The following is a 26917-nucleotide window of genomic DNA, read 5'->3' on the forward strand; positions in this document are numbered from 1 at the left end:
TTTTTTTTTGCTTAAGCAGCTCTATGAAATTTTGCCCTGGATTTTTCCCCCACCCTTTTACTGCTTCATCCCTACAGCATGGTATCAAAACAAAAATGTGTCAACTTTAAAGCAAGACTTGCTTACGTTAAAAAGCAATCTTCATGGTTATTTCGTTCCTGACAGATTTCATCACCAAAGCCCAATTTCATAGAGATTGCTAGAGCAGAAAATAAATGCTCAACAAATATCTGCTCAGCAGAAATGAGCAGGATACCAGTCATAAATTGTACAGGTGACATGCTAGTGTGGCTGGTAAACTTATTCTGGTAAGCATAATTTTGTTGTACTTGGCTACATTTTAAACTTACGCAGCTCTATGAAATTGGGCCCTGGTTGAATCAGAATCTATCCACTGATCAAAATATTACTTTAAAAAAAGGAAAAAAACGCAAACATTTCTTAGATGAGATTAGCGACTGTACCTTACTTTAAAAGTTTACAAAACTATTCCGCCTCATATTTACAAGCCTAACAATCTGTCACTGTCGAGGTTATATACTCAGTAAAAAAAAAAAAAGAAAAAAAAAAATGAAAACCCCCCAATAATTACCCAGTAATGCACGCTCAAAGACAACAATTGTACTGGGGCGATGTTATATTCTTCTGCATGCATCTTTAAACCCTGAATACATCTGTTGATAAAAGCAAGTACTCAACACACACTCTCTACCTAACTATCGTAGTCTTCTTCACTCCAGTACTGTCACATTAGTTTCTTTGATTGTGGTCCTGATTAGTCAGCCCTGGAAATACACAGATGCCACAGGGGGCTTTTTGTTGCCCTTGGTCTTGATTTTTCCAATTGGAAGTGCCCTTTACAAATTAATATGGCCTTGCCCTCTCAAATGAAATACCGAGTTAGGATTATAGTCCTAACCTTTCGTGAAATAGGCTGCAGGCCTGTTAAGTACAACTCAATCTTAAAGTAGTACATTAATTAGTACTGTGGTTGAACATCCGTAGAGAACTTGACCACACTTATTCATGTTAACATTTGTCTTCAAGTCCTGTCACAAAACAATGTTGCTGTACATTGTAAGACACCTTCAGTCTACTACCAAATGCCTTGCTATTAAGCTCATTGCAATCACTAGTTTCAACCGCCACTATGACAATCCCCACACAAGGAATTCTCTTGTATTTTTGTTTCTCTTTTTCTTATCCTCTACTGTACAGATATTCAGTGGCGATTTTGGTTTTTTTTTTTTTTAAAGTGCTGTACCTTTTGCGATGCGCGCCAGAGCCATGCATTAAATTGTATAGTAAGCAAACTTGAAAGTACTTTTTAAAAAGTTATATTCACACATTTGGCATATATGAACCAGAATTTTGATTGTCTAAACTCATGGAGTCACTTCTTGCACTGCAAAAAAACCAAGCAGAAGTAACTCGCTAAGTTCCTTAGTTTAGTACCATCTCTTCTTCTCTTCTTAATCTTTTAGTTTTTGGCTTTTTTTCTTCTTCTTTTTCTTACTGGCTGCCCACACCAGGTAGAACCTTTATTGTGACTCGCTCAATTTAACCACCTGCGCCATTTTCAATCAAATTGAAAACAGACTAATAAATTTTGGACTTCACCTAGCATTGTTAGTACAGTACTTTAACCTTGCCAGCAACAATCAACATTTATTAATTTAAAACTGAAACTAAAGTTATAAAATAAGAATATATTTTGTGTGTGTGGCTCATTAAACTGACGCCAAAACGCAATTGGAAATGTTGCTGTCAGAAAATCAAAAAAATATTAAATAGTGCAACACATAAAAAACTACAATAAAAACTATTGGAAGCAATAATTAAAATTTATACAGTACTATGATGCATTTTCTTTTTACTTTTTTTCATAGGGAAGAATAATGGAGAAAAGCGCGTCGCCATGCTGGAATTTAAATAACGGCATATTAAAATATAAATCATCTTCGTAAATTCCAGCACAATTTGGTGGTCATGGTGAAAGAAGGTTGCCTGACAAAGACATGACAGTAGATTTATAAATCAGGCACAGGTCACTTTCTAATGTTTCTATTTCTTATATACCGGAAATCTTGGCTGCGCGGCGACAAAAAAATAACAACCAAACTTTCAACTAGGAATTTTTGTGAAACATCCCATGAATGATAAATTCAGTCTGATACTTGTATATAATACATTAATAAATGCAAAAAGCTTTCGCCAATCTAGTACATTATGGTTGTTATTTGATAATGCGGTTGTCTTGAAAATTCTGGGGAGTACCTACAAACCCCTATAAAGCAAATGGGACAACCCCTCAACCTCACAGGTCTGTGTCAAAGAAGGTCAGACCACTGCTGTCTGTAGGGGGGAGTCCATCCAGATTGATGTCTCCTGAGGGTGGCCCGAGGTTGGCAAGGTTAGGGTCCATACCATAGTCTGAATGAGGTCCCCCCAGGTCTAGCTCCTGCATCATGGGCTCCAGCGACATTGGTTCGTTGTATCCAGCTGTCAAATTAAAGAATAAACAAATATTTTAGATGGCTCGCCAAAATGACAATTTGCAGACGCAACTTGTCATTTTTTTTGGCCAAACGCATGCATCGCTAAGTGTAATAGCTGGTCGCACTTGGATTAGTTTGTGTACAAGAACTTACCCAAGGACTCCACCTACATTGAGACAATAGATCATAGACTAGATCACCATGATCGTGACCAGATAACTGAAGTCACGTGACAGTATTGTTAAGTTATTGTTATGGTGCGGTGCTTTCGCATTGGACAAGTAAACATTGTTAAGGTATCGAGACTCGAAACATCCTTTTAAAGTATCAGCGTCCTGTTCACACTTGGACTTAATAGTGGGTAAGTTATTGATTTACAGAGGAAAGTAAACCATTTTAAGCCCAATGCGCACGTGGCATTAGATTGCAGCAGGAAGTGAAAACTGACAGAGGGAGGGGATGTGCTTGTGTTTCTGCACTTACCTTGCCCATGCATGGCTCCTGCTTGCTGCTGATGTCTGTAGTCACTGTGAAGGCTACTGGCACTACTGTGGTGGGAGAAGTCTTGCTGCATCATGGTCGGATCTGGCATGTCCATCGGCTGCAAAAGGACGTAGGAGAACAATAATAATAATAACAAAATCTTATACAGCGCATTTTACAATAACTGTATTAGTGCCATGGTCATTGGGCCGATAACATTCCTTTAATCTTTCTCAGCTCCATGTGGAACATACAACCCTGGGCACTCCAGTGGCTTTTTCACACACATAGTCAACCACTACCCTCGCTACACCATGTACGTCTGTAAGAAAGACTGGGTTATCATTAGATCGCACTGGGTTATCATTAGCCTGAACATCTGACGTCACACTTTGAGGCTTGTTAATTACGCCAGATACCAGCATTGATCGAATGTCCAGATCAATACCAATGAGCCTTAGCCCTCCCATTCATTTCATACCGAGATTTGTAGTCATTTCATATGCAAACAAAATATGATGCACGTAATGTACGGACAGGTACGCTACATGCTGATGATCGGAAATGCAGAAGATAGGAATTGAGCCTGTAAGACCACTACCTGTCTTTATCCTTGCAGATAAAGACAGGGGGCCTGTCTAGGTTATAATGAGATCATAGAACACAGTTTAAAGTTTATACCAGAAGTAAAGGTGAAAACAGAAAGTAAAACTGTGCAATGTGTGCGACTGGATTCGATTTTTGATTAGCATTCCTCATCCTGATCAACCTACCTCTCCCCAAGGAGCAGTGTCTGCCCTGAATAACGAGTTGGACAACTCAACAGAGATGCGCTTCTTGTAGTCTTGCGGTTTATCCTCTGACATTCGGTACAGCACTGCAGCAGCATACGTTGCTGACATGAGACAAAAAACACAAATGGACAGAATTAAAAATACATGGTATTCGGACAACAAGATTAACTTGGCCTTCGGGATCACTCTAGCAAGGTTCAAATGACAGTCAATATTTTTTACAAAATTGATAAACTTACATTCAGCCCCAACCAAAAATTTCCTAACATTTCAGCAAAATGTTTTCTGGTTTCCTTATGGAGGGAATGGAGAGAACCAACAAGTTTGTTTTTGTTTTCAACACATTGCTCACTGCACACACTCCTACTAGAAACCTCAGTTCAGCTAACAAAGGCACCATTGTAATCCCTAATAATGGCACCAAAACATGGTCAACGTGGTCAATGTAGGGCACCAGGGGTCATGGAGGCAATCGCCTTCATGGAGTGTCAGGCCTGCCGACACAATAACAAAAGGCAATGATGATACTTTGTTATATTCCTAATTATTCCTCTCACCTACTCCCTCATTACGAGAGTGAAGAAGCTCGGTAAGAGGGGCAGTGGCCCCTTCCTGTTCGATGATCTCCGCCCCTTCTTTATCCTGAGCCAGCTCGCACAGAACACCAGCGGTGACTCGTTGAATGTTCTCAATGTTGGAATACAGGAGCTATTTAAAGGTAACGAGACCGGACAGACGATGTTAAAAAAAAAATCATAAGACCGCTATACATTAGTAGAAACAGTAACTAAAAATAATTTTTTATGTGAAAGCAACAATTTGGAACTATTATCCAAATAACTGCGAGTATTCAAATGTCTTCCCAGTACTGCTGTGCTTTGGAACTCCCTGCGTTTATATTGTTAATGCCACCATCTTAAAATAGAGATCAGTTGAAGAAGAACATCATCACAGGCCTTGAATCTAGCCCTTGAAGGGGCACAGCAATATCCCTCTGGTAAGGGGCATCTCTACGAGGCAAACGTAAATTTGTATGGGAACTTTGCAAAGGGCACCACAGCAAAATCACAGTGCACCGCGGTAATTTCTGTGGGCTCTGTGGGTTATTACGAGGCCTGTGAACATATTCCTTATTTTTCTGAAAATTGTCTTTATTGGTCCTTTAGCCTTGAGTGACCAATTTGAAAGATTTTCATAAAATAAAAAAATGTAAAAAATTAAAAGATTGTTCAAGATGGGACAGCTATCATACCTGCACAAACAGAGGCACTGTGCTCAGGTTTCTGATGAGCATTCTGTTGTGCATATCCCTGGCCAGTATGTGCAGAGCGCCGACTGTTCCTTCAATGATCTCTTCCATGCGTACACCATCGGTGAAGCTCTGACCGTTAGCACCACCAGACTGTCTCTGTAGAATAACGAACAATCAGGACAACATAACATTCACTGATTAGAGGTAATCTTAAACAACTCAGGGGTGAGAGGGGCGTGAGTCACTGCTGATGCAAAAGTCTGCAACTGGGATCAAGGGGCCCACCTCCAGGCTGCTTATACATAAAGAAGCTAAGCATAGCAACATCATGCATACCAAACTCCAATTACCAGCCAAAGTATGTCAAATTTGCAATTTGTGACTGGTATCCTGCTCATTTCAGCTAAGCAGAAAATTGTTAAGCAAATTTGTTTGCTGAAGCAGCTCTATGATATTGGGTCCTAATCTTTGGAGGTATGTTAAAATGAAGGAGTTTCCACCTTTGATAACACCAAGAGTCCTATGAGCTTTTGGGAACAGTAGCCTCAGCTCTTGAGAAATGGCCCTAAGAGCCTGACTTGCTTTGTTCGGTGGTGCAGTATTTTTATTTACCAGCAGAGACTAAAAGAAAATCTGAATTTTACTGCGCCTTGAACACCCAGCTGGGTGGATATGTGCACATTGCAAGTCAGTATTATTGTAGTTTCTTTATTATTTTGTAAATTTTACTTTAGGAAACTCTGCTTACCCTTTGAGAGTCCTGGTTCGCCCTCATGAGAAGCTGAACAAGTCGCGGGATGACGCCGTGTTCACGGAGGGGAGCATGGTTGGCTGGGCATAGGGCCAGGTTACGCACAAGTCCAACAGTGGCCTGCAGTGAAAAAGTCAGAAAGGAAAATAGTTTTCTTGAACATGTTTTAATCATTTACTACAGCACCATAACAAGTAATATTTTAATGGAAGCTTTGTAGCACCATTATCTTTCAATCATTTAAGTTTAATGTAAATTTGTAGACTTTTGAGTTTTATGTCGTACAAAAAGTACCCAAACCCGCTTTAACGGTTGAGAATAACTGATTAAATTGAGCCAACCTTAATGAGAGGCCAGTGTGAGGGTGCCTGAAGGAGCTTGGCAGCTGCCGGGATGCCGTAGTGAAGACGCACCGAGTTCTGAGCCATCTCAGCTTCTGGATGACGGCTGGTCAAGTGGCGCAATGCACATACCTACAAAACCAACAAATTACAGTAATGTTAGCGGACACATATTTATTTTAATAAGCAACAAACTAAAAATGCAGCCACAATTAATGTACTATTCATAATGTCCGGTTAAGCCAAAAGGAAGTCCCAACTTTTTAAATATACTAATAGCATCTATGCACAGAGCAGCGTGGACAGAAAAGAAGAAAAAAATGCTGAATGCCGATTTCAAGCTTCAAAAGCGTATTGCACATTAATTTTGCAAATAAATTTATTGACAAGATCGAGGAGGAAGTTCTTCTCTCCAGGGATGTGATAGGCAATCCTAAAAAACCGAACTATCAGCGCAAAAAGAGCAAGCTTACGAGTACAATGCGTGAAAGCTTGCGAGCACCAAAGCTTCCGAGGTGCGGTAAACAAACTAAAATCATAATTGAGGTAACGCAGGCATGCTACTGGACTGTGTCCATAAATATCTCCTAAAAAAACTGTAAAAGCAATTTATTTTCACAATTTTGTTAGAACAGCATACATTTCTGGGTTTGTTATAAAATCTGTTCAAACCTACCCCTGGTTCTGTGATTTCCTCGCGGTCGCCAGCCTGGATGACGACTCGTACCAGGGCCTCGATGCCGCCCACCTGGCACACCGTGATCTTGTTGCGTGCATTGTTACAGGTAAGATTGGACAGGATTCCACAGGCACAGGTTACCACGCTGATGTCGTTGGAGGCAAGGAGCTGGACCAGCATCTGAAGAAGGCCTTCCAGGTCGTCCTGCATAGAGAAAAGAAGAAAACCAAGACAATCAAGATTTTGATTTTTAAAACAGGCAACTTTACTCAATCCCAGGCATGATATATGACCCTCAGAAAAGGACAACTATATCAAGTTCAAGGTATTTATAGAATTTTCAAGCTATTTAAAAACAAGTTCACTGACTTTTTCTTAAGGGAAACAAAAATCGCCAAAAAAAAAAAAAAGGAGTCTTTTGTGTGTTTTTTCACAGAACTTTTTACTACTCAATCTACATTGGTGTAAAGGGCAGAAACCAAATTACACATTTTTATTACTGGAGACTCGGGAACAGTTGACTTACCATTCTGACAGCAGCATCAGAGAGATTGCGGAGTGTCCAGAGACAGTTCTGCACAAGTCTGTTGCTCTGATGACCGAGCTGCATGCCCAGAGCCTGCATACCACCTGCAAAGTATTAACGCATGGTTTAAGAGTCAAAAATCTGTTCATTATCAGACAAAACACACACAGTAGCAAGAAATTTCTTAGACAGTGTTCTAGCCAGAAAAAAATTATAGGGTAGGGGCATTGAAAAAATCTCAGATTGCAAGCGCAATTTAAGATATTTTTTAATGCGCCATCCCTATCTTGCTTTAGGAAAATTAAGAATAAAAATACAGCAATGTCTTGCAAACCAACCTGCTTCTACGATGGCCGGCTTGTTGCTTGGACAGACGGAGAGCACCTTGAGGACACGGCTCGTTGTCCAGAGAAGCTTCTCATAGGTGTAGGTGCGCATGATGCGAACAAGATTGGCTGGGCCTCCACTTGCAAGAATGATCAGCTACGAAAGATGGAGAGAAACAGAGATTAGAAAATAACAATAATAGAATGATCATTAAATAAACTCATCTTGGTTGTCGATAATTATGAATTGAGAGGTTTGTTTTTACAATTCCAAAAATAATGTAGATAATACTTGCATATTGTTTTACAAATAAAAAAATAAGGTGGATGTTACTTTTATATGTAAGTAACATCCGTTACTTAATGCAGATGTAACTTATATAATAAACATCTACATTATTTTTTTATTACTAAAAACAAACCGCTTAATTATTAATAGAATGATTCATAGAAAACAAAACGTTCAGGTTGGGTTTTAATGTATTTCATTTGAAATGTATATTAATAGTGAAACTGCTTGGTCTATTCTCAACTTGGATTACTTGCGCTAGGATAATATTAGCTTGCACAGAATTTAACAACAACACCAGCAGAATGGGTGCGATTGTAGAACAGCGAAAACTCCTGAAAGTGAGCAAGGTTCTTTTTCTTCTCTTTAGACGCGGGACAAAAGCCCCTGAACATCCTGGGTGTGAAAAGGGGAAAAACCACCATGAAGTACTTACCTTGCTTTCTTGGTTACCAAAGGCGAGAATTTGCAGGCAGTCAGTACAGATGGCCAGGAATTTGACGTTATTGCGTGCAAGGAGGATCACCATCTTCTGGAGGCCCCCAGCAAGACGAACGGCCATCTTAGATCCTTCTTGGTGGAGCAGGAGATTGTGTAAGGTGGTGATGGCATAGAAGAGGACAGACTCTACAGTGGAGCTGTGTAAAACACAAGAATCAAAGTTACCAACCTGCACTTCTTGATTGGTTGCTCATTGAGCACAAGCTCAAACTTCCAATGAAGACTTCCAAAAGATGTTACCTTTGTACTAAAACTCAGCCGAGCAAAAACAAGAACTTTATTGTACCAACAGCATTGCAATGATCAATTTTATTGTTTAGAAAAATGTTCAGGTGAGCACAACCTCAAATTGTATGCTTAATTTCAATGTGTTTTCATTCCAGTCACTTTGGTAAACTTTAATAATCCAGAGGTTGTTGGTTCAAATCCCCCTCTAGTCTTTTGTTTCTTTGTTCAACCCCACATCATTTAAAATTTACCCAGCCAGTTTCCCTTGTGGTTCATTATTTGACAACAAAAACAAATAATACCCCATGTAGACACTATTATTGAAGATCAATTACAGTTCATTCTCTCTAGAAAATCTACGACTCTGTGACATCCTACTCACCTAAGGAGTTTGACAAGTGCCGGGATTCCCCCACTCTTGAAGATGGACTGCAGACCTGCACGGTGGTGTGAGAGGTTGTGCAGCGTACCCACTGCGCATCGGGTCGTCTCCAAGTCATTGGAGTTGGACATGGCTCGGACGAGAGCTGCCACGACCTGGGGAGAGTTCATGATGGCGTGGCGACTGGCCTCTTTCTTGGACAGCTGGTGGACCATCATCGCAGCTTGGCTGACAACGACCTGTACAAGTAAGTAAATAAGAAAGCATTTAAGCAAATATTTGACTTGGAAACAGTATTGTCCTAATTCCATTGAATTTGGAAGATTACAAATGAGAGGATGACAATTTAACTGCTGCATTAACCGGTCTTGAATACTCTGCATAATTCCACAAGACCGCAGGGCATGAAGCTAAAAATTGTTATCAAACCAAAAACTTATTTTACAAACTAGAATCCACAAAATTAAACTTGAAAACTCCCAGGGAGCTGAGATGGTTTAAGGAATGAATTAAGTCTGTTGACCAGGGGTAAGGGCTTTAAGAAGCTTTTCAGGGGTGAAAAGCGTGATATAAAAAAACAATTATTATTATAATAGTTTCCCCCTCTTTACCTGATCCTCATCACTCAGTAGTTTTGTGAGTTCAGGGATGGCACGGGTAGCCAGGTCGGCATCGTCTTGGTAGTTGATGAGATTCACCACGGCGTGCTTCAGCATCTGTGAGGGTTCGGCTAAACGCTGCACGGAGGTCTGATGATTTGGATCAAACTGCGTGGACGGGATCTGCACACCCTCCTCCAATGTCTCCGGAAACATGGCAGCACGAACACGCTGTGACCGGGTCTGATTCAATTGCTGATTCATTTCTGCAGACAAAAAGAAAGTAAATCTTCAGTCTGACAATTTCATATTTTGTATTCTTCAGTTCCAGAAAAAATATAATAATAAAAAAGCCTGAAATAATCTTTAAGTAGGATTTGAAACTTTGAATGGTGGAAGTATCTATTAAGAGAAGTTTGCGGTAACACCATATGTAAATCTCTCTTTTGAGTAGTGTTGGTTATAAAAAAGACCAGGAGTCGATAACCACCGGTTCATTTTAGAACAGCACTACTCAAAAATAGATATTCACATGGTGTTACCGCAAACCTCTCTAAGTTGACATAATCCCTTTTCTTTCTTTTTTTACCTTGGGTCCTTCTGCAAATGTTGCTAATTCACTTACAAACTGCAAAAATTGAACAACATGCTTAATGACAACTCTTGACAACTTAAGTTGTGAACACGCATTCTCAAATATGCATCCCTGTGGAGACATATTTTGTTCTGTCCATTGTCCCTTTACTTAAGATGTTCTTATTGACTTTGTAACACTATATTTCTCGTGGAGCACCCCGCCTCTAGAATTTCCCTATAGTCCTTTTATTGTTCATTTTTTGTTTTGTCCTTGGTCTCCAGAAGGTATCGAAGATGAGCAGTCTCTACATACGGCAACCTTTGAACTTTGCATCATCAATTGATTGCTATTTCTCTGTCCTTACCATCCACTTGTTCCTGTGTGTACGCCTGGCCATAGCTACTGTCCCAATCAAACATGCCTTGACCGGCACTCATTTCAGATTCCTCATCATGGTGACTCTTGCTGCTTACTGATGGAGCCTAAACAGACAAAAATGAAATCATGGTAGTTTAGTATACAGTATAAGCTGAATTGCAATGTTGATGATTAGCCTGTTTGCGATAGAGTTGTAGAAGATCTGGAAAATTTAAACTTTGCTATCAAAAACTTGATATCTTGTGTTATTTATACTCAATCTGAGGACTTCATTCTGTGAACCAGTTCAGTTCATCACAAACTACAGCAGGCCTGTATGCTTCTTATTTGAAAGGGCAAGGGCACCAAGGCAGTTTCTCCTTAGTAAAGGGCACCCTATAGACGAGAAAAATGTAAATTTCTACTGGCGCATTTCAAGGGCACCAAGGCAGTGACCCTAAAATGTTAATATCAAATACTATTGTAGCTCAATTCCTAATGACCCAATACAACACCGTCATCATAACAATCTCGGTTACATCATTTTTCATACGCCCCTGTGTTCTGTACAGTGCAGTGCAAATTTTAAGCAACGTGGCATGTACACACATGTAACATTTGTGCAAAAGGGTCAATTAGGCCTAAAATATATGTGTCCACTGCTCAGTTATGATATTTGGTCCTTTGAAAAAATTCGGAACTGACCTACGTTTACACATGGTGTAAGCTGTAATAGACTTTTCAGGCCATTTAATCACCTTTTTTTGCACAAAGGCAACAGAATCTAAAATCAGGACTAAACTAGGAAGAATGTCATGCCTAATACTTTTAATCAGATAAGATAGGTTCATCTGACTGGTTCATTTTAAAGGTGTTTAATAAATAAACTTTATTGTGTTGGGGCTAATTAGCCTTTTCGAGAGATGATGGATACATTAGGAGTTTACTGTTTGGTTTGGGTGTATACAGACAATCTAAGTTACCTAAACCCAACAGTGTCATAGTATTGCGCCACCATATCTCAAAATGGCTTCTAGTTTCAAAAGAGACAACACATTCACTTGAATGTTACTTGAAATTGAGATAACTTGACTTACCTGTGTAGTGGCACCGCTCTGTATTCCAGAGTCCATCCCGTAACCATGATGTTGCCAGTCTAATGTCTGTTGCATTGGATCCTGCTTTGGCAGATCAGAGAGTGCTGGGCTTCCATATGCGCTCTGGCCAGCTGGGCTGCTGGCAAACTTATTTTGCTGTAATCAGATGCCAAAGGGAGAAAAGGGTATGAAATAGGGACCCTGTATAAACGTTTATTTATTTATTTCTAACCATGGTTAAGGATATAACAAAATGTTCACTTCAAACTACTGGGCTTAATTTCATAAGACTGCTTAAGCAAAAAAACAAAACAGAAATAGGTTACCAGCCGAAATCTCCATGCCACATGTACAATTTGCGCCTGGTATCCTGCTCATTTTTGCTAAGCAGGGATTTTTTAAGAAGTATTTTCTGCTGAAATTTGACCCAGGTTTGAGAGTCATTGCTGACAAAAAGGTTTCAAACTAGGATCCAACTTAAGTGAGATATGTTGAAATGAAGCCATCTCTATATTTGATTAACCCCTGGAGTTATATATTTAAAGGAACAGGGGTGGATTGCACAAAGAGTTAATACTAGTCTTATCTCGAGTTAGGACGAGTTACTCGTCCTAACTTAGGACTAGCCATACGTTTCTAATATCCCCTAGGACTAGTCCTAAGTTAGGACTGGTCCTAACTCTTTGTGAAATTGACCCCAGTATCTTTAGGACTAGGTAGATCAAAGAGCAGTTGGCTAATTTCTATCTGAAGAAACACAGGTTTTATAACCACGCAGAGAGACACCAAAAAATGTCTGAATTCAAATATGACCACAGTCTGACATTTCTCATCCCTAAAAAAAAATTACAAAAGAGTTTGCTCTGATTTACTTAAATTCAGTCATAAAATTTCCACAATTTCCAAGCAACAGTCTGCTCATAAAACATCTTAATCTGAAAAAAATTCCAATATTTTCCACATAACTTCATAACTTAGAAAGAGATTTACTTAAATTCAGGCATAAAGTTTCCACTATTTCAGAGCAACAGTCTGTCTGCTCATAAAAAAGCTAAATCTCAAAAATTGTCAAATATTTTCCACATTACTTCATAACTTACACAGAGATTTCTGTACAATTAAGAGCAATATATGATGACCCCAAATGGTCAACCCTGGATTATCAAAGTCATATTACCACCTGAAATAATACCACTGCCCTAAGCTTAATGTTAACACCTGGCGGGGCCACACGCACAGTAAGAAGGCCGACCACTGACATTGTTATTAGAACCCGCAAAAAGAGCAGAGAGTATTTTACCAGTTTACTTCAATGCATGAATTTCCTGACAACAATGTTTCCAATTATGTATGAGCTCAGTAAATCTGGCACTTCTGGACCAAATAGCAGTTCATGTAAAGCGCATTGAAATGGTTATTGTGAAATGCGCTTAATAAGAACTTTTTTATTATTATTAAAATAAACATGTGCTAGCGGCAGGGATGCACTACATTCCAACAGTTGTATGCTCCCCTTGACTTTAGGCAATACCAACCTTTGGTGAGTGTGACTTTAGTTTACTTTGGAGGGAACAAGGTAAAGCTTAAAGAAAAATGTACATGCTAAGCAAAAACACCTAGTTTGGCATTTTTGTTTGTAACCTAGTTTCCATTGATCAAGATAATTCTGTTCTAACCATATTTTTGAAATTGCCATTCTTAAAAAATAAACCCATTTGGGGCATAATATTCAAGTCATTCTCAGCTGACTGGGCTATTACAAATGTTACACAAAACATGCCAGATTTGCACACACAATTTCCGGCTGTGCATGCTGTGCCTATATTGTGAACCACATTGGCAACACCAAATCTGTTCAAAAGTAGTCTCAACTGCCATTACAATTTATTTATAAAATTTAAATAAAGTACAGATTGGAGGTGCAAGACATTTTATCTACACGGCCTGGAAATATGAAAACAACCTGGACCTCTCAATGATAAATTCTAGGCCTAATGTACAAAAAAAAAACGTTTTAAATTGAACAGAAAAGAAAATATTTGGTGGAAAAACCTTCTGTTTAACTAATTGTTTCTCCACCCTTTTAAAGTTAGTGCGCATTGACTAAAAAAAATTTGACAACATATACATGACATTTGCTTAGTTATTGTATATTGGAAGAGGAAATACAGATGTGGATTAATGGCTGCAAACAATTCTTACCCTTTGTGTTTCCATCTTAGTATTGGTGCTTGTTCAACTGCTAACACAGAAACCTGTACGAGAAAATAAAACAAATGACTCAATCATTATCATTATATATTTCAAGAACACATTCAAAAATTTCACTTTCTTTTTTGTGTTATTTTGTCAACCTACTCATACATGTATCCGACACAGGAGTACATCAAACCATTAAAAAATGCGTCAGAACTTAAAATGTACAACATAAAGGAAACAAAACCATTACTAAAATAAACTGAATAGAAATAAATATCTCCACAATCTTTGAGGCAAGGTATCCCTTTTGCTACACTTTCAAAAGCAATTTATAACAAAAATAAATGAATCATTATCATTGTTACAAAAGTTAAAGGAATATCCAGTTTTGTTGGTTATAACAGCTTATGGTGCTAGAATTGCGAGCACAAAATACCATTATAGCATTATCTTATTGTCTACCCATTTGTCCACCCTCATCCCCCAACCATGGAAACTCGAAGGACAGACCAACTTAACACAGCAGTGGGTGACAATGTCATGTATTGCCAGTCTATGGCCCAGTATTAATTCATCACCCCTCTACTTAAGTACATTATTTCATTCTCTGTTCATTCAACCCAATTTTTCCCGTCAGACAACCTTCTTCTGATCTTCTGATAAAGCCCACCGTCTTCACATCAGAGCGGCAGACCACTCACCAACTTAATCCCTCCCTCAATACTACATTTTCTCTGAAAACCATGTCCTTCAGAGGGTTTTCTGGGCTGTTCTCTTTTTTACAAAAGATAATTCTGTGCCATAATCACTTATACTTCTTCGAGTGATCTGCAACAAACTGATTGAATGTCTGGATTTTTTTTTTTACTGGATCTTGATGATATTCAATTAAAATAAAATAAGTGCTCCTTCATGGGAAATATTCAAGCAACAGGCTCTTCCTTAGATGGATTAGATAAACTATGTACACATTTATATGTAGCTAAATCCTTTATACCATGTTTATACTAAGGCACTGCTGTTTGGCAGCCGATTTCACGAAACGCTAGGATGAATCCTAACTCGAGTTAGGATGAGTAACTAACCCGTCCTAACTTAGGATGGGTTCAATGCGTCCTACGTATTTGAATACGGAACTTTACTCGTCCTAAGTCCTAAGATTAATCCTAAGTTAGGAAGAGTTTGGTGAAATCGACGGCTGTACTGTCAAATTGCTCCATGGTCATAGTCATGATGACTGTGTTATGGTAGGATACTACCTTTCACACAAGACTTGAGATAATGTAAACAAAACATCACACTACACTGTTTAAATATAAGCAAATAATTAACCAAGAAAATTAGGTGAAATGTTAACATAGTTAATACACTTAAGACGCTGATTCCACGAGATCAAGAAATGTGGATCAGACACAATATCCAGATCTGATCATGTATTACAATGTGGATTGTGGATTAGCAGCTGGTGAAAATGCAAACAAAAACAAGATCAGACCTGGGGAGGATTTCACAAAGGTAGTCCTAACTTAGGACTAGTCCTAGGCAATGCTAAGAGATAGGATTGGTCCTGGACTGGTCCTAAGTTAGGACCAGTAACTCATCCTAACTTAGGACTGGTCCTATCTCTTAGCATTGCCTAGGACTAGTCCTAAGTTAGGACTACCTTTGTGAAATCCACCCCAGGTTATTTTTTCTTCCATATTTCTTTGGCATTGTTATTGCTAGTGTCACATAGTAGCATTACTGGAAGAGTAATAAACCAAAGGAGCCCAGAGTCAAGATGAATTCAATGAGATTGGACCAAGTGAGGGAGTATCCATGTCAAACAGCTTCAGACTAAAACTATACATTCTGTATTTTTGTTCTTTTACATACAACGCATTCAAAACTTAGTTCACTATCCCAACAAATCTAAACATCACTGAAAAATATGACAATATTGTTGTTTTAGTAAATACTCAACAAGAACATCATTCCTTTTATTATAATAAATCTGTCTGCACCTGTTTTTAACCATCCTGACTGGTATCCAACAAACACCTACTTATAGGTCACTACAGGTCAAACCACCAACCCTTCCAACAAAGGGCTGGTCTGTATGGTCTGTACAGTCATTCAAGAGGCTTGGGGAGAGTTGAGTGGCATTCACAGCAGGCCTCTGTGAACCAATAGGCTGACCTCTCCACCCAGGAAGGTGAGAGAGAAAAGGGCTAGAAGACATTTTTTTTGTCAGAGTGGGAGCTACAAATAAGTAGTTGGAAACCGTTTTTTTTTAATATCAATACTTGGTAGATCTTCCAGGAATAATGTGCTAATTCACCAACTGGTTATTTTAATGAATGTGTGATTTCTTAAATTAAGATGTTAAAGTTTAGAATTATCTGAAGGAAGTCAAGCACAATTTGGAGAGGAACTACTAAAAATATTATCACTTACTAAGGGTTTTGCCCTTACCTTTTGAACTGGCCATTGGGGCAAGTCAGTTTGTCATTTCACTAGTCCACCAATTTTCTTTGACCTTAGTTTCAGTTGTCTTTTCCAACACAATCGATTGTATGGAATTGGGGTTTGAGTTTGAAACCATAATATTATTTACCCTATTCACCCGACGTCATCATCAGAATAATCTTAGATGCGCCATACTGTGGGCAATGTCACTGTGCGTTGAAGTGCAGATTTTAGGCGACGCAGCATTTACACGTAAACATATTGCCCACCAAAATGGTGAGCACGGCACAGTCGCTGCGCGTGACGTGCGTGCAAGGGGTCAACTCAATAGTCCCTTCCACACAGGTTCTGGTTGTGGTCCACATGTTTGTATCTTTGGGAAGCAATGACTTAGCCAGAATTTTGACTGGTCATCAAGTAATTCACTTGCATTGCATTTTGCCAGCAGACCACTAGGTAGAAGACTGCACAGTGAAAGCTGATGGGCATCAATGAATGTATGACCATGAATGAAGTCTTAAATGGCACACTAAGACTTTTGCTCAAAGTTTTGCTTTCTAATTTAATTCAAAGGGTGACTCATTTCAAAGGGACAGTTCTGATTCAGTACAAAACTGCAATTCAACAAGGGGGAGGAGAAAACTTGTCAACAATGATGTGTGGTCAACTCACTGGGTCCAAAGAGCAAAGCCTGAAAGACATCCACTGTCATTTAAAGTGAACAACCTGCCATTCAATCTGTATTATGCTATCAGGTGTACCTCAAGTTGTGATCAATGGGGACACCATGAATGAGGGACCGAGAGCATTTGCATAGAGTAATTCCCACACAATAGGGTAATGTGTGTTCCTGGATTAAATGAGCAGGAACATGTTTAAGACCACATAATGTCTTCAATGGGTAACTGATGCATGGGGAAGGTGTCCTAATTAGAGCATTTTACACTCCCAGCACATGACACTCCTATGGTAGAATAGTCTTTACATGTATAATCGTGGAATCAAGCTGGGATTATAGAACCAAATCTGCTGCAATATTCTGAAATTAAAAAAATGTGAACTTGCACACTGTAACTCGGAAGCAATTTAGTCATTAATAGAGACCGCTTCATTAAAAAAAAAAAGGCCAAATAAAAAATACCAGTTGATCGTGCGTTCCTCAGCCTTTTTTGAGGCCACATCCTTTTTTTTATTATACATTTTTTTATTAAAAAAATACACATTTTCTGTGAATTTCTCATTCAACTTTATCTTTTAAGAAGTGGTGACTTTAAACCAGGCCTCAAATTTCCTGGCGGCCACGACGGCCATGGCCGCCGGTGCCCTGCTAACTAGCCGTGGTGCCCCGAAAAAAATCGGACATTTTCGCGGCCAAAAAGGCCGTGCCCTTTTTCTCCGATGGCCGCCGTGCCCTTTTTTAGATCAAAATTTATGTTTTGATACACCATCCGTCTGTGTGCACATAAAATCAAACACTTACATGTACATTCTACAGTATATTAATACACGCACACAGAGCGCGGTCGGTTGAATGCTCATCACACGGAATTTAAACGGACGGCAGCATATCCACATGCAGTGCATGTGTGTGTGCACGATGCAGAACGAACAACAGACGTGCATCCATAGACATTGTGTACTCGAAGTTTATACACGGGCCGGATGTACTTGCACAGTTCATTGTTAACGTCTTGCCATCGCAACAAAAAATTGATGCATACTTTTACTTCCCATTAATCAATAAAATTAAATACATTTAAAAAAACTTGATGTTTTTGGTTAAAGGAAAGCAAAAGTAATGAAATTGTTCATTAAAATAGCCTTCATTTTTTCAAGGACCTGAACAGAAATTGTTTCATGATCTTTATTTTTTATGGCCTTGATGCCCTTTTTAAAATTTTAAGTTGGCCTTGGTGCCCTACCTCATGGCCTTGGTGCCCTTTCAAAATTTGACAAATTCAAGGCCAACGTGGCCTTGCCCTAAAAATCGGGAAATTTGAGGCCTGTTAAACTGAAGAATAGGTGGCCAGTTCGATTTAAAATGCTTGCGGCCACCTTTGAAAGAAATAATAAATTTAAAAAATAAAAAGGCCTTCATCCTCTGTCATAATCTTGAAACTGTGTAAGTTTAGTGTAAATCTGTGGACATTGTGTTTTGTTGTGTTACATGTAGGAAAAAGTACATAGACCCTTTAAATCCAAAGAGGAAATGTTAAGCTGGAGATTTGCATGGCGAATTTTGCAAAATCGTGCCCAATCATCTCCAGTTTGCACTCTGAACACTCGGCAGCTCAATCTGCCAATTGGGTCAAATTATGCGCAATCTGCACTCTAAAGATCAGGAAGCTGAAGCAGCCGATTAGGAATTGTGGCATAAAAACATGGTTTCTTATTTGAACAAAAATTGCCTCACCTCCTAAAGCAGTCTAGCCTACTATTCAGGCTGGTAATATTGGCAGTAGGCACCAACCATTATTCTTCGGTTTGATTATCACGACTAAAACATCAAGACTGAAACACCCCAACCCATTTATAGATTATCATTACATGGTGTTATCGCAAACCTTTACTTTATCGTATTTCCACCAAGCAAAGTTTCAAATGTTCCGAGACTGAGCTGATTGGATTTTAGACTGATACCTGCAATCCTAAGGTCTATTGCAAATACCACCTGGTTGATTTAAATACACGATGGTCGGAAACATTTCTACATCGGCCACCACTGTTTTTTTTAAGGGAATTATTTGAAATTTTAATGGACTATTTCCCATTCTAAAATAATTCTTTAAGTTTGAGGAATTGGCTCTGCATTGCTTAATTTTGACCTTTGAACAGAAAAGTCAAACACACATTTCATCATAAATTAATGTTTAACACATTTATGCTAAGTGCAATTCAGCAGGAAAACCAGTCGAGAATTGCTTGTGAAATGGTATTTTGATTGGTAACCTTATTCTGGTAATCAACATTTTGATGGATGCTAAGCTAGGTTTTGTGCTTTTAAAGCAGCTCTATGAAATTGGGCCCATCAAACATTTATGTAAATTCCCAAAATCAGTCTTTCACACAACACGCCCTGTGGTAGTTACATTGCTCATACCGTGTGCACGAGTGCTCCCTGCAGCGCCCATAACCAGTTCTTTTTATATAAGTCTGATGTGACCACTTGATCTATCGCCCGAATCTATCCGAAGTAGACAGGGCGCCGAAGTAGACCCGGCACCCGTCTATAGCTTACTTACTACACTTACTTTCGGTAAACAGTGTTGTCCAAAGGCCCACACTTTGTGTATCACAACTATATATAAAATAACAATTCTGTGAAAAATTAGGCTCAATCGGTCATCGAAGTCGGGAGAAAATAACGGGAAACCTACCCTTGTTTCTGCACGTTTCGCCGTGTCATGACATGTGTTTAAAATAAATCAGTAAGACGTGACGAACCCAGAGGAGCATTTGCTAAACGTGAAAAAATTCGGGTAAGTTTGAACTTTGAGGGTATGTTTTTAGCTTTTGCCAAGTGACACGATTTTTTGTTGGTACCGCATGCGATTCACCGTGCGTTAACGTCCGTCGATATATCGAAAATACTCAAAAACTCGATATATTTTTGATATCGAAATCGCCGATGTCACTTTCATAATCATATCGTAATATCGGATTTTCGATATATATCGAAAATTTTGATGTTTTGAAAATTTCGATGTTCCTAAATGATATCGAAAATACCAAAAGAGTGTCCGATTATTTAAAAGAAATCTGTGTTTGAGTATTAGAAAAGCCGTTGTCGTTATGTAGTTTCATCATTTTGAGTTGCCCTATTAAATAAAATACGTTTTACAACCAAGTATGTCTGCATGTTCTTTGTGTTTTCGCCATCAGCCGCCGGCCCGCCGCAGAAGTTCACGACCCTGCGCTGAGCGCACGGTAAAACCTCAAAAGAAACCGCCGCTGCTGCCCCAGCCTATCGGCTGTTTAAGATGCAACTCCCCATTGTGCATGTGATCAAAGTCAATGCGTCTTCATCACAGCATTATTGACTTTGCAAAAATACCCCGCAAAAACTTCCCTGAATCAACAAGACAAAACAAAACAAGGAAGAAAACAATCTTACGTTATACAGTAAAATAATCTTTCTATCAATCCAAGGTATCGTAATGGCGTCATTTTGGTCAAATAAAGCCTACACGTTGTGTTGTTTTCGGTAAACAAGCTAACATTTCCGAGGAACTATATGCTTCGCAGACCATGCTGTCGGCGGCTATTGCGTGCGTACCAGCGAAGACTATGCTGTTGTACAGTTTAAGCGTGCACACCAGCGTGTATGGTTATTGCAATTCGGGGGGAAAACCCGTTTGCCCAAGCATGCGCAGACACATGCAGTCTTTGGTCAAGGCGGTATCGCGTGATGCACTGCGTTATTTCGACAATAGAGGGCGTTCTAGCATTCAATGTTTCTTGCCTTTGTTATAGAATGCAAAGTAAAAAGACTACGAGCCTTTATTGGAGACTATGTGACTGCATGCTGCGTGCGTTGTATATTGTGATCGCTGAGTGGTAGGTCTGTGTTTTGCGGGACTTTCTAGTGATTTTTTTTCGATGATTATCTCAACCATTTTCAACCGTAAAGGTAGTCCGCGCGCCCGTTGGACAACTTGATTGACACTTCTACGTCAATGCATCGGCAACTGACACCTTAATGTCGGCGAGTCACGCAACTCACAAAGGCTGTGTCATTTTGAGACGGCCAATCATGGCCAATCACGAATCGAGAATTGTGGTGAGCGTTCACCAATTGGCCAAGTCAGCGGTAGCGGCGATCATACTTTGTTGTAAAAGCAGAAATAATCGGGGCGGGACTACGCAATCTGAAATTGTTTGGACTACAAACAAGTTCGGGGGATCAGACAAAAACAGGTTGAAATGTAACCCTATTAAACTGTCAGTCTATGGTATATATATTTCTACCTCCATGAGTATACCAAGTGCTGTTTTTAGGCTTCCATCTTGCGCGCGGGAAATACTCGATATATCGAGTATACTCGATATTAAATTTTCGATATATCGGTAATGGGAAAAAACCGACATCGACGGACGTTACCGTGCGTGCAGGTCCTATGTGACCGTCCGCACATTATTCAGCAGCCATAGTGCGTGCGTGCAGTCTGCTTCGTGGCCGTATTTCTATAATAATACGAAGGCAGACCCACATCTTACAACCCATTTGGTCACTAAACAGTCGCATAGTTAATAAAAATAGCAGCAATAGCTTTTGTAAAAACCACTAGGCGTTCAACATGTTCAAGTTTCAATGTACGTATGCGTGTAAAATCGTGTCTAAATTTATTTTGATGTGCCATGTTCCCAGACGAAATGTACGGGGGCCTCACTACAAATTTTCTCTTCAAATATTGCGCCTTGAATTACGTCACAAACAGCGACCTCTCGGGTAGGGGCCTACTCGTAAATTTGTAAATACAATCAAAACTATTATTTTTAAACCCTAGTTAACTTTTTATTCACATTCCTCACATAAAAACACATATTTTAGTGACAAAAGCTTTATTTAAAAAAAATACCACTTCCAGGTGACTTTAATGATTCGCTGTGAAAAGAAGCTCCTTCTGCACCCAATGATTTTGTTGAGATTCGGCTGGTACAATTTAAGAGAAGGGCCCCCCCGTACTGTAGTTTCTAGCTGTTGACTTTCTCCAATTCCTTGAGCAGTTTAAAGTTTTAGATAAGGTCACCTCTTAAAACTTAGTCGTCTTTATTCTAATAATAATAATAATAATGGTAACATTTATAAAGCGCTTTACGCCCTAACGACCCCAAAGCGCTGTAACAAGAAACGAAAAAATATTAAAAAAGATTTAAACAGAAAACGATTTGAAACTACAATAACAATATGAATGAGTTTAAGAATAACTAACAATTAAAATAAAACATAAAAACCCGAGCCAGTCAGGAGTGATTAAAAATATACACAATTTGGGTAATCTCGAAAGGTGACAATACAACTAAACCTTTGACAACTATGATCATAATATAAATTATTTAAACAAATGACAATTTAAAAAGATAGGTTTTCAGAGCCTTCTTAAAATGGTTTAGTGATTTTGCAAATTTAATGTTATCGGGGAGTTTATTCCATTCTTTTGGAGCTGCAATGGAGAAAGCTCTGTCCCCATAGGAGGACAGTGATGTACGGGATGCTTGTGGAATTGTCAGTAATCCTTTGGCACTGGATCTCAAGGAGCGGGTAGGGGCATATGGATTGAGGAGATTCCTAATGTAAACAGGTGCCATGTAGTTAAGGGACTTGTAGACCATCAAGAGTGATTTGAACAGTATGCGTTTGCGAATTGGGAGCCAGTGGAGATTATGTAGAATGGGTTTAACATGGTCGTGTTTTTTGGCACGGACAACGAGCTTAGCAGCTGTGTTTTGGACACGCTGCAGCTTAGCAAGTTCAAAGTGAGGCAATCCATGTAATATGCTGTTGCAATAGTCTAGCTTAGAAGAAATAAAAGCATGTACAAGTATCTCAGTTGTACCACGGTTCAGAAACTTGCGTAGTTGACCGATCTTTCTAATCGAATATGTAGCATTCCGGGACACCATATTTACATGGCGTGACATTGTGAGGTGACGGTCAGCCATAGTACCAAGAATACGTACTTGTGGCACGGGTTCGATGTATGAAAGTCCAATTTTCAGCGGTCGTAAAGGTTGTGTCGTGCGGAAGCGGGATGACAAATGAACGATCTCCGTTTTTGAGTCATTCAGCATGAGCTTGTTTGCAATTGTCCATGCTCTAATATCAGCAATACATGCTTCCATAGAAGCAAGTGCAGTGTCTCGTGTTGATGGATCAAAAAACGTGTAAAGCTGCGTGTCATCTGCGTAGACCATGCCTTCAATGCCATGTGCAGCTAAAATATCATCAATTGGAGCAGTGTACAAAGTGAATTGCTTGGGGCCAATGACTGAGCCCTGTGGTATGCCATAGGTAAGTGGATGCTGTTCTGACACAGACTCACCGATGGCAACAGATTGTCCACGCTCAGAGAGATATGAGGAACACCACTTGAGTGCAACATCAGATACACCATATCTATCTGCAAAACGTTTTAGCAACAACTTGTGGTCGATGGTATCGAAGGCAGCAGATAAATCGAGTAGCACAAGTACTATTTCCTTGTTGTTATCCACAGCTCGGAGTAGATCATTGTGTACCTTCAACATAGCTGTCTCAGTGCTGTGATGATGCCTATATGCTGACTGGATTTTGCTATGAAGACTGTTTTCCTCAATATACGACATTAACTGTGATGAAGCAGCATGTTCCAGGACTTTGGTGATGAAGGGTATGTTAGAAATTGGCCGGTAATTGTGCAAACCTTCGGAATCAAGATTGGCTTTCTTAATAACCGGAGTTATTATGGCTGACTTCATCAACCGGGGAATGTAGCCTTGCATTAGGGAGAGATTGACGATGTTAGTAACAACAGGTAGTATTTCATCAATACAGTTCTTCAACAAGGATGTAGGGAGAGGATCCAACAAACAGGACTTGTTTGATGTACCCATGATGATTCTTCTTACAGCATCCATGGAGATTGAAGTGAATGTACCAAACCTGCTCGTACAAGACTTATCAATGTTGACTGAGATGGGTGTGGCTGTGGTATGGTCTAGACTGTATCTTATGTCTTTGATCTTGCCAGTGAAAAAATTGGCAAACTGATTTACTAAGTCGTGTTCAGGTACAGTCGGAAGAACCCGTGCTGAACTACCTGTCATGTTGGACACCATACGAAAAAGCTTTCGAGAGTCACATTGTGCGATCTGATTACTATGATAGTTAGTTTTTGCGCTTTGTAGTATATGGCGGTAGGTGTTACAGCTCTCCCGAAACACTATTCTAGCGTGTATAAAGTCAGGGCTTGAAGTCTTTCTGTGTAGGGGACGCTTTTCAACTGTGGCACCAACTTGGTAGCCCTCCTCTGTACCTATTCTAAACTTAATAGATGTTAAATTTGCATCGGGGATAAAGAATATTAATTTTTGGTTTTTACCCATATACACCTATTACACCTATAACATCTATTAAATCGTTTGCAGTACCCGCTGCTAAAACATAGGATTCGTACTGCCTCTAGCTACCGGGCAATCTCGGTGGTCTAGTTGGTATGACACTGCTCTAGAATTGCAAAGGTCGTGGGTTCGAATCCCACCCGAGTAAAATGCCTGTGATTTTTTTCACAGGACTCGGGAAAGTACTGAGTATACAGTGCTACACACATCGGTGTATATGGGTAAAAACCAAAAATTAATATTCTAAACTTGTTTGTCCTTCTTGGCTATGCCAAGTGTTCCATGAGGTCGATCGTAATGGACAGTTTCTTCGATTTTTTGTGGACTTGAACTCACTTTTGACTCAATTTTGAAAACATTTAAATGCCTGATGTTAGTCTTTTAAGCCAGTGCAGTAGGCAGTTTTTGAGCTATTTTGCTGTTGAGTGTTGTTTTGATTTTGGATTTTTTTTTAAGTGTTCCCTAATTCTAGCTAGAAGTAGTCTTTCCCCATCTTATTATATATTAGGTACTAAAAGTCAATGGTTTATTGGAGAGGCTTTTACAACCGAAAATGTCAACACTTCAAAAAAAGAAGAACATTGCCCCAGTTGGAAAAGTTTCCGTATGGCACCACCACTATTTCATTCAATATGAAATAATATAGTATTTAATTTACCTCAATGAGATATCCCTTTTTGTAAAAATGAGCGAAAAGGTGGTGGCGCCATACAGAAAGTTATCCCCCCAGTTACTGAGCATTATTTTTTAGGATTCATTTCCACAAAAAACACACCAAAACAAGCATGTACAGCAGCAGTACGTACAATTGATTGTAAAAAGTCCACATTCAACTCATTATAATTCATGTAAAATCATGTAACATAATAATCATCAAAATGTAATCCATCATCACCAAGTAATCACTCAATTCCATATCATGTCAATAATAAATTGTGACTAAAAACGAAAAACATGTCACACACATCATGTCAAGCAAGTCAACTCACTTCTGAGAAAGAAAATCAACTCGCTCGACAAGTCAGGTACAAAAAACACATTAATATTTCATTCTGGTATGAAACAGATTTCTTTATCGGCATTTGGAAGGTTTATTTTAAGAGACTTGGGGAGACTTGGATATGCTTACTTTACAGTGCTTAATAATCAACACAGATGTAGTTAAATAGTTTAATAAAACGATTGTCTGACATTCAACCGCTGTGTGCCTGTGGGACCAAACCGAACGCTGCACTCTACCGTGTCACACTGTACATGTACATGAACGTACATGTACGAATAGGGAATGAGTCCGAACTGGCCAACAACAAGTAAATTTGGGGCATACAAATTTGCTTTAAAAACCTAACCCCGTCAATGTTTTCAGAGTAAATACCGTAGAGTATACTTACCGGATAGTCGTGGGTTCCAACAAACCCGCTCCGGTTCCAATTTGTAGATAAACGGCAACACTAGAGCTGATAGAACTGTGGGAACTGCAAGTATTTCTGTCTCTAGATTTCGTCCCATACAAATCAAAGATGGCGAGTTTATCGAATGCAATGATACAACAAACGCTGGGCCAGGTCACCTGTCAATCAATCAATTCAGATTTACTACGCATAAAAAGTAGTTCCGTGAGCGCGACTAAAACCAGATTACGAATTGACAAAAACGATCAATTAAACAACCAAAAGAGTGTTTTAGTTGCAAAAACTCAACACCTAAAGTTCTTCAAAATGTTTAGACGGTTTATTTTCCTGAAAAATGGCTTTGGGTTTTTAAAATTAACTGCGGAGTAAATGAGTGAAGCGGCTCTGCACTCATTCTTTTGGAATGTGTCAACATTGTCTGCGAATGTATGAACACAAACAAGTCAACAGGATTCATTGTTCGCTAAAATTAATACATACTTACAAATTAAAACAGACACAAAATCATACTTATGGAAACAATTATTTAAAACGCTTATTGTCTTTCGTATGTAGTGTTATTATATATATTTTTTATAAATCATAAGCTGTTATTAGTCGTGAATGAAATAAAAGAATGTGGTTTTGGTTTTCTAAAGAGGGGTGTAAAGCCCCGCCCTCATGCATTCCACTCCAATGAAATGTATTATTGGTAATGACTAATGGATCGGAAATGACATTTGCGTGGAATTTCTTTTTCATGGAAAGTTTCTCTTTTACTCTCTGGGTCAGGTTTAGCACATTTGACCCCACTGTAAACAGTTTTAAACTTATCCGGAGTCAACCCAAAATTTGACCCAAACCATTTTAATTTGAGTCGTATAATAAAAAATTTAAAAAACTAATAATAGGCCTTCTTTTATTTTAAAATCCTGACAGAAAAAAAACATTTAAAAATGCCTGCAGACTAGATAAAGGTATTGTTCTATTGTCACATAAATGATGTACAGGCCCTATATATGCCGTTGTGGTAGTGTGCCGTTGTTGGCCGGGGATTCTGCCCCCCCTCCCCCGCCCCGCCCCAACCCAATGGGAAATT

General features: G+C 39.1%; 1 protein-coding gene across 1 annotated transcript; it reads right to left on the reverse strand.

The window, feature by feature from the left end:
* Positions 1–499: 499 nt before the first annotated feature.
* On the reverse strand, positions 500–26280 carry LOC117291781 (catenin beta-like). The gene is made up of 17 exons (XM_033773685.1): positions 25819–26280; positions 13883–13935; positions 11681–11836; positions 10591–10708; positions 9662–9915; positions 9051–9289; positions 8376–8577; positions 7663–7807; positions 7325–7428; positions 6796–7002; positions 6120–6251; positions 5776–5898; positions 5028–5183; positions 4333–4483; positions 3755–3876; positions 2982–3099; positions 500–2502 (listed from the first exon to the last, which is right to left on the reverse strand). The coding sequence occupies exons 2-17, from the start codon at positions 13895–13897 to the stop codon at positions 2318–2320; spliced, it is 2427 nt and encodes an 808-aa protein (XP_033629576.1). The 5' UTR covers positions 13898–13935; positions 25819–26280; the 3' UTR covers positions 500–2317.
* Between the last annotated feature and the right edge of the window lie 637 nt (positions 26281–26917).

Source organism: Asterias rubens, chromosome 6 (genome assembly GCF_902459465.1).
Source record: "Asterias rubens chromosome 6, eAstRub1.3, whole genome shotgun sequence".
In the NCBI taxonomy this organism is placed as follows: Eukaryota; Metazoa; Echinodermata; class Asteroidea; order Forcipulatida; family Asteriidae; genus Asterias; species Asterias rubens.

What these genes read in the sequence shown, in the direction of transcription:
- LOC117291781 (XM_033773685.1), bottom strand. An exon ending in AGAGCGGTGCCACTACACAG is followed by an intron (nt 10,709 to 11,680) that starts GTAAGTCAAGTT and finishes TTGTCTGTTTAG; the next exon opens with GCTCCATCAGTAAGCAGCAA. An exon ending in CACACTGGCCTCTCATTAAG is followed by an intron (nt 5,899 to 6,119) that starts GTTGGCTCAATT and finishes TTTTCACTGCAG; the next exon opens with GCCACTGTTGGACTTGTGCG.